The 12,186-nt window shown below is 35.8% G+C and overlaps 1 protein-coding gene across 5 annotated transcripts in view; it reads right to left on the reverse strand.

The window, feature by feature from the left end:
• Nucleotides 1-1,000: 1,000 nt before the first annotated feature.
• LOC129649830 (XK-related protein 6-like) overlaps nt 1,001-12,186 on the reverse strand; it is a 95,379-nt gene continuing 84,193 nt past the window's right edge. The window contains exons 2-5 of one of the 5 annotated variants that reach the window (XM_055577715.1): nt 5,860-5,972; nt 3,647-3,763; nt 1,352-1,422; nt 1,001-1,262 (exon numbers count right to left, since the gene is read on the reverse strand). In XM_055577715.1, the coding sequence (XP_055433690.1) occupies nt 5,954-5,972 (19 nt within the window). In that variant the 3' untranslated portion in view covers nt 1,001-1,262; nt 1,352-1,422; nt 3,647-3,763; nt 5,860-5,953. Of the gene's footprint in view, nt 3,764-5,859; nt 5,973-12,186 lie in introns of those variants that run through there. The other 4 variants (XM_055577713.1, XM_055577714.1, XM_055577712.1 and 1 more) reach the window with 4 other exon arrangements.

Genomic DNA, 12,186 nt, shown 5'->3' on the forward strand with positions numbered 1-12,186 from the left:
AAGGAGAAGTGGAGCAGACTTAACAGATCTGATCAATTCTGGAATCCTTTATACTCAATGCTTTCCCCACATTTAGGTCAAGAGTTCAGAAACGAAAAGGACAGAGACCAAGCATCAGGGAACAGATGAACTTAGGCTCTTCGTCAGGGCAGGTGAAATTGAGAGCACATATTGTAAAATCCAAACACTATATTCCAAAAGGAACACAGAAACACCTTTGAATGCATGACATCTAACTTTAGTCAGGCTGAAAGAGCCAGGCTCCCTCCACCAGTCTGAACTATCAAGAGTCAGCTGTCCTGGTGGCAATGTTTTAGAGGCTAGAGTTGTGCTTTTCTTAGTCAAGATACATTTTATCTGTCTACAAGTCCAGTTCAAATTATGTTTGAAATAATAATGTTTCAAATTATGAAACAAATTATGTTTCACGTACAAAAGCAGTGAAGTCTAAGGTGTTTCCAGTGTGCTGTGCTGTGATAGGATGATCTTCCATCTTTCTACTCATCCAAAATTACTTTCTTCAGATTTCTTATTTCTCAAGGATGACCTTCTCAGTGGAGTTGTATTTTGCAGAAAAGTCCCAATGTACACTGTAATGAGCAGTTGGTCTGAGATTCCAAAATGGAGATGAGAGCTACTAAAAATGGAATTTTTTTCAAAACACACTGCTAATTTAAGATAAACCCAAGTATTTGGAGTCAAAACATAAACTGAAGGCAGTTGTCTCTAAAGTTATAAATAAATTAATAAAATTCAGAAATAATCATACACTCAAGAAAACCTGCAAGGAATAAAGAACGAAGTATTTCAACAATCTTCCTGAAAATGGGCTACAAATTTCAGAGTCACAAATAACAGAATCCCACATTTCCAGTCACTGTGTTCATTTGAAGTACACATTTCATTTGTACTATGAATGTGATATCCTAAAACATGAGAAAAAGTCACATGTAGGTAGAAAATCTTTTAATAATTAAATATTTTAGAGGAAGTATGCTTATTTTTTAAAACAAAACATTAATATTCAATTTACTATGAAATAAATGCCCCTAAGCCAGCAGGAGGTAGGTACTACCTAGGAGGGCGGTCCCACACCTAATGCCTCAGGCCCTGTTCTTACCATTTGCACCTTCTCGCAGCCCTTTGCAGAAGGTTTTTTCACCATGACGTCACAAAGCTCTGGACTTGTGGCTTCAACAGTTCAGTGTGTACGGCGGTAAGTATCCTTCAGGATCTGGTGCTCCATTCAAAGGTGACAACTACTGATGGAGAGTGACAACAAAGCCGGAACAAGGTCAGGTATAAAGTGAAGATGGTCTTTAAGATCAGGGTTTCCTGGATGACAACCAACCTCTACACTCAGAAACTGTAGTTCTGTCGTGGAAATGATCCAAAGCTTTCTTCTGATCTTCCAAACAGGGTCTAAAACGTCCAAAATACAGACAGCCATTGTTTGAGGCTCACTGTCTCGTGTGTGCTGCTGTGTACTGACTCTCCCCAAATATCTAATCAACCTTTGGTAACTGAGTCAGTCTCTGAATCCTCACAGTGATGTGCAAGGCTGTGACGTGCAGCGAGTTAAGGAGGTACAGACCTTCCCGTGGGACATACACACTAGAAATGCTACTGTCGTACAACTGAGGCCAACGTAAAACAAATTTAGGTTTCACTTAGAAGTTTCTAGAAGGCAATCAAATACTGATTATATTCATGCCATCAACTCTCCACTATGTTCAGGATTCTACAATAGTTCCTGAAATTATACAACAGGGACAAAAGACCCACTTTTATGGTATTTTCTCTAATATTTAAGATATTTTAAATTAAGCTAATCCTTGAGCCACATGCCCATTCATAACATACCAGAATGAAATCAAACTCATTACTAGGAAACACACTTGTATTTCCCAATATCACCTGCCACTATCTTTAAAATAATAGTATGCCAGTGAGAACTACCCAAATTAACATCAGAATGCCTACTCTTCAAGGGATTTCCCATACTATCTCATAATCTGCAGGAAACTAATTCCCTGCCTTCAAGCATCTTAGCTTAGTTATATAAGAGCTTACCCCGCCCCTCATCCCCACCATCATCTTTATTCTTAGGCTCTTAAGTTTTCCCTCTCTTGGGTCTCTTTCATTTGTACTCACAGTGTTCAGAATCTAAGAAGGTCTTTAAAATATTCATTCCAGTAGGGACCAAGTCTTTTCCTGGCTAATTCCTTTGGGATATATCAAATGCCTAGGCCCAGTCAATACTGTGGCTAGGATTGGCTAAGAGGGAACACCTCTATTGACAAAAGTATCACAGAAGGACCTTTTTTTTTTTTTTTTTTTTTAAAGTCAGTTGTAATGGGAAAGCAGCTAAATAGGCAATACATATTTAGGTTAAAATGTAACTTGATTTTTAAAAAATTCTGATTTTTTTCTTTGTGCCATTTATTAAATATGTATCAGCCAATTCCTATTAAATCAAGCAAAGCAAGGGGAAGGAAGATGCAGATACAGGATAAACTGTGTATTTTATATAGTTTATCAGGTTCTACATGCCTTCTAATAGAAATGTTATCAAAAGTTCTGTTCTACCAATTTCTGTATTACTAGATTATCTACTAATAATAAAACTTGGAATAAATAATTAATACCCTACTGAGCTAGCACTCAGTCTCTAAAGTTCCTTGAATTCTCCTCATCCTTTCCCTTTAATCTTTTTTCAATTGCTCTGAATAAGGTCTTAAAAAAATCAACCCTTCCCCAGTTTTTGTCAAAAGAAAAGGGAGGCAATCATATTTGACCATCAACATAACTACCCAGCCCAGAATGCTTAAATCTCTTAATCCCCGCAGGAACAAGCCAGAGAGGACAACCACCAATCATGGCACTGCAGTCACCCAAAGAATGCCTGAGTCTCCTCTCAAACGCCAGTTCTCCACCCATCCCTTTGGTGAGAATGCCCTAGTTCACACTCTGGGTCTACTTCAGAGTAACCCCCAGTTTTAAAACAGTGCACGTGGAATACAGGCAGCGTTCCCGTTTTAAGGGAAATAGTCCTTCTTGGAAAGTCAAGTTTTGTTCCTTCTCCTTTTCTTTCACACAGTCTGTTTCCTGGCCATTTTCCTTTCCTAATTCATTCATTCAACAACAAGGAGAGAGAAGCAGGCGAAACCGAGTGGCTCCTTTCCCTCTTTATTGGCACCTCCGTCCCACATGATGATATCTAATTTGAAAACTGGCAGCATTTTGCCACTGGTGTATCTGGATATATTGGGTAGAATTTGCATATCCTGCTATGACCATGCTGAGGCCATTTCCAGGTTGAAGTTTTGTAATTACTACCTTTAGGACTATCGCCTGACAATTATTTCATCTTTCTCCTCCTGATCAAGAATCACCTCTGACTAAGGAAGTGACACTACATGAGGTAGAGAGAAAGGCAAAAAAGCTGATCAAATTGGCATGGGAAGATTATATAAACTGCCTGGGAAAATACAAGGTCCATAAAACCCCCCAAATCTTCAAAAGATAACTGTCTCCAGAGTATGACATTGATACTAACAGCTGAGAATTTGAGACATGCATGCTAACTTAGAAATACAAAATTGTAACGCCTATTCTATATGTTTTATTAAATCTATTGATTCACCTAGTAAGTCATTATATATACAAAAACAACAATTTCCAGAGTTCCTAAATATTTCCAACATATTCAACTTAGGGATCCAAGATTCTGAACATGCCATCACCAAAAAAAATTGCAAACCTAAAAAACAAAAAGGAAAAAAAATTAAACAATGTCAAAAGGAAAAGATTTTCTTAGAAAAGGTCAGTATTTTATAATTTTCAAAATGACATTTTAAACTTAATGCTTTTTCCCCCATTTACAGTTATAAGTTTTTAAAGTCTAACATCAAAGTTCTCCTTAATAACAAGGCTGTTTACTTACAACAAAATAAATACTGAACTATACTCATGCACGTTACCTATTTAAATATTTACTGGGTCAAAATACCTTCATATTTACAATTTGAAAATATAAAGTGGTACTGGTTTTGGCTTTTTTTTTTTTTTAAGCTATCATTAAGGTAACAAACATTCAGATGCATAAATGAAATTTTTTATCTCCTTCTTACGTAACTCACCTTGGAAACTATGTTTTAGCCAGTTAACAGTGGTTAAAGTCTTTGTACTTCTACTACACTAGCTTTTAGCACGTGAAATAAGAAAGATGGCCTTCAAAGTTCTTGTAAACTCAAAAAGGATCTATCTATATAGGATTTATTTGAAAAAGAAAAACAATTTTGTTTTGGAAAATATAAGACATGGTTATTTTTAACCAGTAATTCTCATAAAAACATTAATACACAAAAATGAACTACAGGAACAATTCTCCTAATTACAGGTTTAAAAACCATGCTATTTAGACCAGCCTATTGAATGATTCCATAGAAAATTGAAAGTTCAGAGTTCACATTTCCAAAAGAAGAGGAAAACAACAAATTAGGAAACAAAATAAAACAAAAGGAAACAACCTATTGTATACTGCTTTTTTTTAGAACAAGGCTAGGCTGAATTATTTAAGTATAAATTGAGCTCACAGATATAAGCTTATTGCACCCTGGATTAGCCAAAACAATGCCTGGATTTACGTAACATGTGAATAAGTTTATCATCACAGAAGGTCATATAACATGAAATAGAAGAATATATTTTATAAATTTTAGGTCATTCTCAACATCTGACAAAATACTATCCATAAAATACTATTTGTGATACTATTCGTAAGAAAATACTGCTTGTAGGGAAATTAGGTGATGTTTAGAACTATACTATAACTGAGTCTCTAGAAGAAAACATGAAAATAAACACGACTTAAAAAAAATAATTCTTAATACTGTCAGTATTTTAGAATTTGCCCTCTGTATTACTCTCTGGAATAGAATGACTATTTCATTTCCTCAGCATCTCATCAATTAAACAAACATATATAATTTATTTAGACTAAATGTAAGTAAATTTATAATATTATTTTTGCTATTAATGCCATTACATGTAGTAGAGGAAATGAAATAACATAAAGAACCACTTACTCTGAAAAAGTAGCTAAGTATAAGATCTGAATTTTAGCCAAGAATCTGCTGAGCTTCCATTCTGGGGGGGTCTGGAAGGATCAAGTCTAGGAATTGCCTGCTACATCAACACATTTAACAGGACATGGTCCATCGGAATAAACTTAATAAAGAGAGCCTCTACACCCCCCTAAAATGTTTTACTATAATAGAGTGCTGCTATCATAAAATATATTTTGAACTAAGATACATGCAATAATTGGAGCAGAGTTAACTGATAGAACTAACACTCTTAATGGGCACTTCACATTAAAAAAAAACAAAAACACATACATACATAAAACATCAAAATTCTTTATAACAGAAAAACCTGTGGCAAGAATCTTTACTATCTAGTCTGAAAAACTTCTTAAATCCACAGTTCCTTTTGAGAGCAGACTATATTGGATTTCAAAGGGGGGAAAAATTATTTCAATCTGCAAATACCTACCAGTCTGAGGTGCTTTCCTATAATAAACATTTTGCTGCTACTTAAGTAGCTCACAAGACCTCAATTTTTTAAAAGTATGTTTAACCAACTCTAAAAGGTTTAATTGATATATGGTTTTATATAATTAATCCTTTTGCTATTAAACACTTGAACCAGTTTAGTTAGGGTGCCAGCATGTTGTTTAACATCTTTTGTTCACAACTTACAAAAAAAATTAAGCTTGTAAAGAAAGGAATTGGGGTAGGAGAGGAGAGACAGAAAAACATGAAGGCCTCTCTTTGTCTCAGGCTTTGCCATTACCATTCTGTCTGCAGTGGTTTCAGGACGAGGCGATCGCACACCTTCTAGTCAGAAATCAGATGACCTCAAAACAACCTCATTTCAGTCTTAGGCCTCATGTCTTTCGTTTAGAGCTAAAAACAAAAATACATGTGAATGAACAAAAGGTCATGAAATGAAATCTCTAACATGACACTGAAATGTAAAATATTAGAAGCCATTATTAATCTCAGAAAAATGAAAATGTACACATTTCCATCCAGAGTATCGTAACCTTACTTAGAATGAGAGGGTACCCTTCTTAGCCTGTCAGCTGCTAGGTATGACAATAATGACAATTTAATTCCAAGGTGGTTCAACAGAGCCAGAGTAGTATTTTATTCATTCATCTCCTGAGATTATGAAATGTTTATTTCTTACAGAGTTAAATATAACAATATCATTAATGAAGCTAATGATGTTAGACAGCAACTAAGCTCTTCTTTATGCACATAAACCGAGGCAAGAAAGAAAAGTGTAATAATGAACCAGAAGAATGGTCTGGCCCTAAGAAACACATTTTTGTGTGTTCTAAGAACTCCTCCTTCCAACAGTGAAGTAGATGAAAATTAACCTGTTTCTACAATCAAAAAGTGCTCACTCATTCAACAAACTGAATGTTCTAAGAGCTGGAAGCCAAATGCTAAAGATGAGAGATGGCTCCAAACCTCAGTGAGTGGGATCCTAGCCTTTTATTTCCTAACTTTTTGTCTTAGGTCTGGGTTATAACGTGAAGAGGACAGAAAATAAGGATTGCTCTGTTTCCACGAGAGGAGGAAGGCAGTATGTATCAGGGACAACAGAATGAGACGGTAGGGCTGGAAACAAAACCCACTGAGAAGCCCTGCGTTCACAATGCAAGTGAATGTCAGTCACCAATTGGTCTCTTTTTAATTTTTTTTTTAAATTTTAACTTTTTTGGCTGTGCTGGTCTTTGCTGCTGAACGTGGGCTTTCTCTAGCTGTGGCGAGTGGGGGCTATGCTCTAGTTGTGGTGTGAGAGCGTCTCACTGCGGTGGCTTCTCTTGTTGCCGAGCATGGGCTCAAGCTCGTGGGCTTCTGTGCTTGTGGCTCACAGGCTCTACAGCACGGGCTCAGTAGCTGCGGTTCTTCACAGCGTGGGGGATCTTCCCAGACCGGGGATCAAACCAGTGTCCCTTACACTGCAAGGCAGATTCTTACCCACTGTACCACCAGGGAAGCCCTGGTCTCTATTTTAATGTGAACCTTGTGTTTTCAAAACCCTACATTAATCCTGAAAACTAGTTCTCTTTCATTCATACAGCCTCAGTGGTTTCAACAAGTGTAAACATTTCAGACTATTTTGTAAAGTTAAACGAGCCAAGAAACTTTGAAAATCACTTACTATAAGAGTACTTCATTCACCTGAAGCCACAATTTAAAACTCAGAAACTCTGTAGCCAAAGTTCCACTAAAAGAGATGGCCTTAACTATAGTGTAATGAAAATGAATATCTTATAAATTTTTATGCCATTCATAAATACCCACCAAGTAAAATACATGAATTACCACTAACGTCTACACATTGTTTAATGTTTCACATTTCTCTGCTTGATGTATACCAATGGAATTCTTTAATTGTATATGAATATGGTACCTTACCAAAAAATATCAAAATATATACATATGATTCCATTTAAACTCTATGTTTGTCTTAAATCAGGGGTCATAAACACATGTGAATTAGCTTATCTTAATTTTTTATGTGAAGTCCAACTAAATCTAGTATCTAGACAACTGTTACAAAGTTTAATGGTTTGACTTTGAAGTTTCTAGGTCTCAGAACCATCCTGTAATAAACTGTAATTTATACTTAAATATTTAGAATAAAGAAGAAAATAACTGTTTTGAGTCATATCTAGATTTAGGGTATGATTTGCCTCAAGTGAAAATATTAAAAACAAATTCAATAAGCTTTGAAGATCATTTTTCCGTGGATGTTCATAAGATGATTCTGTAAGCTTTTTATTCTGATGCATTAAAATTTTCATCAAGGAAAACTGCATGCCGGTCTTATTTGTAAGCAGTCAGTGCTGCCTCCTTTATCACATATGTCATAGATTCCTGTTTTCCGTTGCAATAAATTTCAAAGAAAACATAAATAATCGATAGATACACACTTTTTCTATAAGCCTTAAACACTTACCTAAAAATCTCAAATTTGTGTCTTATATCAACAAAGAGAACTTGCAGCTATTCTCAACTCATATTTCCTAGCATTCTTTGGCAAAAATCAGAAAGTAGCTGCCTCTTCAAAACTCAAATCTCTCCCTTGAGCAACTTTTAGCCTCATGCATACTACATTCACAGCTTCATTTCCCCCTTTTGCTTCCGTCCTAGTATGTTCTGTCATACAAATTACAGCTCCATCATGTTCCCTGAACCAATCCATCCAACCCAGAAAATGCAACAACAAATATCTGACACTATTCTTCAAATTCTACAGTTTTCACTGCTCCCACTTTGGTCAAGGCCTTTAATGATAAACCAAGAGATTTTAATACTCAGAAGACATGTTTTACCCCTAATTAAGGCAAGTAATTTTATACTCAGTTTTAAATTATACTAATCATAAAACTCCATGTGTCACTTCAAGACTCCTATATTGAGGTCTCCTGTTTAATAAAATCAAACAGTTCCATTAAGTTAATTATAAATTTCAACAAATCATAGAATCAAATTTCTATAAAAACAAAGCCTATCTGTTTAAGTGTATCCAATGAAATATACATTCTCATGAAAATCAGTCCCTTAGTTTAGATGATACTATAAGTGCCATACATTTATCAGTCAGAAAATCTCAAATTTAAGGATTCTATGGGAAGATGGGAAAATGTTCCAAAAAATGATGTTGAGACAACTGCTAGCCACTTGGAAAACTTATGGCTAAATCCTTACCTTCATTCCTTTACAAAACAAATTCCAGGTATACCACAATTAAAGTTAAAACATGAGACTATAAAAATTCTTGAAGAAAAAATTTTTTAATAAATTTTGAAATACAGGAAGGACTTTGATTTTTTTAATTGAAGAAGTCACAATTGATATTATAAAAGACAAATCAAACAAAAAATCAATTATAAACAAAAACAAACAATAAACCAAGATAAATATTTGCATCGAATATTAATATGCACGGTCTTGACAAATTGCTAAGAAAAAGACAATTCATTGGAAAATGGGCAATGACTACAGACAATTCACTGAAAAATAAAAATGATCTATAAACATGAGAACATCTTCAAACACTCATAATTTAAGAAATGCAAGTTAAAACAACATACTAACGGATGAGCAATGACGATCAAGAATTGGGAGGATGGGTGCTCAACCATACCACTAGGAGAGGTGTAAACTGATACTAAATGTTTGTGGAACAATGGCAATATCTATAAAAATGTGGAAACCTACATGTTTTTGACCCACAAATTTGACTTCTAGGACCAGGATTCTTTATATTTCTTCTTTCATGTAAGCAAAAATATTTGTACAAGGAGACTATAATGACAATGTTACAGCTCTAACATTAATGTATAATAATGAAAGAAAAATGTGGAAAATCACCCTAATGTCTGTCAAAAGGAAGCTGGTTTAAAAAAATTATGTTTCATTTCATCTAGCTGAGGAAAGGTGTCCTAGATAAACAGGTTTCACCAACTATCTGAAAGAACAGCAGTCCTATAAAACCACTCATACGCCAAAATGGAATAAAGCAAAGAAGCAATTACCTTAGGTCACATCCTGCTAACGGATGCACAAAATAAATCGAGATAAGCATAGATGCTCACAAAGTTCAAAGCTATGGAAGCTAGATACCGAGATGCTGAGTGTGGTTCCTGGGGAAGGACTTGAGTGGGGCCACTTTCACTGACTGGGGTGCACACTGCCTCTGTAACAGCCCGCTGGAAGACAGACACTGAAGGCTATTTTGGCTTTTTGCTTTTTTTCATAAAAGCAAAAATCCTCCTTGGAATTCTTCTGGTTAGAGAAAACAGGCACTAAAGTAGGAATTTCTTTAAAATGAAGTAGAATAAAGAGAATTTTTGAAAAGTAGGGGATACCAGTATCAGTAAGTGCATAAATGACACCATTAAAAAGATAGATATACAATATCATTCATTTAAAAAATAATTTTTAAAAAGTATGCAAAAGTGTATGTAAAAAAAGGGGAAAAAAATGAAAATTATGAAAAGCTATCCAAGAAACTGTCAAAACATATAAGAATTGGGGGAAGGGCTTTCTTCTTATTACTTTATAACTACTGTATATAATTTCTGTTATATATGTAATTATTGTTCTATAACTAAAATGTTTTTCAAGGATGCTTTGCTATTTCGGCATTTCAAGACTATGGATTGATTTCTCAAAATGGAAGAGAATTTACAGCCTTGAGTCATGTCTCACGAGCCATCCTCTGAACATGAGGATGTTTGAGGACCACAGAGGCACTCAGTGGTCACCCTGATATAAACTCATCATGGCCCTGGGCACTGTGCTTCTTGAAGCTGGCCACCACTAGCTTCTTCATGCTGTTAAATCTGCACCTGCAGGCACAGTACACCCTCACTCTTATAAACCAGGGGCAGGTTGCAAGGTTTTGAGTTTACGTTTAAGTGCCTAATGGGCTATCCAATAATAGCCCAGCATGTGCCTCAAAGTCAGTCATTGCTTGTTTACCATACCCTCTATCCTAGAGACAGGGCCAGTCCAATGAGCGTGTTGTTGCTAGAGATGTCTCCTGTGATCGTAGTCGCCAAACCCAACTCCTTCAAATAACAATCTTGCCATTCAATGTGATACCCACTATGATAGACAATACATGAAACTGGCCAGGATTTCCAATAAAACATTGCTGAAGAAAAGCAGTCTCCTAGGAAGGAGGAAAAAATGAACAAAATAGGCTCAAAAAAAAAAAAAAAAAAAAAAATCTGTCCATTTAAAAATGGTCTTAACTCTATAAACCTTTTCACGATTATCCCAAATCAGCACTAAGCAGAGACAGAACTTCTGAATTATTCAGCAGGACAAGAAGGCATATCTCCTCCTCTGGCATGACTAGATGTTGGCACTTGCAGGAGCCCTTCACCCTCAAAAGTTTATGACAAATGCACCTGATAATTACAATGCACCATTTCTCACTGGGAGACACGGTGCGTAACCACTGGCATGTACACAATTTTGAACATTTTCAACCTGCATTTTTCGTCAGTTATTAGGCCACTATAATTGAAAGTGCTGTGGGACTTATCAGCATATTAATTAATGCTAATTAATTTTACCTGAGCCCTTACTAATATATAATAATAAATTCCAAACCCTTCTCTCGCTCCTATGTATGGGTACACAGGATCTCCTTTCTAAGGCTAACTCTTCTCCTATCGCACAGTCCCTGTGGAATTTTATTCCATGAATGAGTCCCTCCTTCATTTACATCTTCCGTTTTCTCTCCAATGGTTCCTTTCCTTTTGTCTACAGACACTTTCAGATTTTCTGATCCAGAGCTAATCCACAATCCATTTCCTTGAACACATCACTGAGCTTAGCGAACGTCCTTCTTCCTCTTTGTGTTTCTTGCCAAATCTGTAGAGGGATCTACATTTGTTCATCCACTCTTCCCTGAAAAGTGACTGCGTGCCAGAGCGTGGGGACACACATCAGCGCGGCCCCCCAGGAGCTTATGGTTCCATTGCACAGGCAAGCAAATACAGTTTACTGCCAAGTACTCCTAAGGCTTCGCCTACAGGCTCCCTGCGTGCTCCTAACAGACAGCATCTTCTCTCTTCAACTGACAATTCAGTTTCTGAAATGACTTCTATCCTGAGCTTAAAAGCACGAGCTGTCGCTGATTTTTGTATCTTCCACTTCTCTCAGTATTTAGCTTAATGTTTCCTATATAGTAGGTATTCAAAACATGCACAGTGGACAGCTCACAACGGAAGAAAACAGACTGATAACAAAGCTAATTACAACAAAACAAGAAAGCAAGCATATTTAATAATATTCCCTATTAGTAGGTATATTTCAAATTGCCTTATGGATTTGCCCTATTTTCTCTTATAATGATGAAATATATACGAACTCAAACAAGAAATATCTTTAAACAGATGCCCTGGTACAACCTGATAACTCTGTGAACACAATTCTCAGATTACGCTGCAATTCATGTGTGCTTACCACAGTAGCTGTGGGTGGTAGTGGTCTAGTTCTCCTATATTGAAACTATTAAAATTAGATAATAGACATCCAGGTAAACTATACATTTAATTGAAAATGATTACTTTGTTACAAA

The sequence above is a fragment of the Bubalus kerabau genome, chromosome 4 (assembly GCF_029407905.1).
Source record: "Bubalus kerabau isolate K-KA32 ecotype Philippines breed swamp buffalo chromosome 4, PCC_UOA_SB_1v2, whole genome shotgun sequence".
NCBI classification, from domain to species: Eukaryota; Metazoa; Chordata; class Mammalia; order Artiodactyla; family Bovidae; genus Bubalus; species Bubalus kerabau.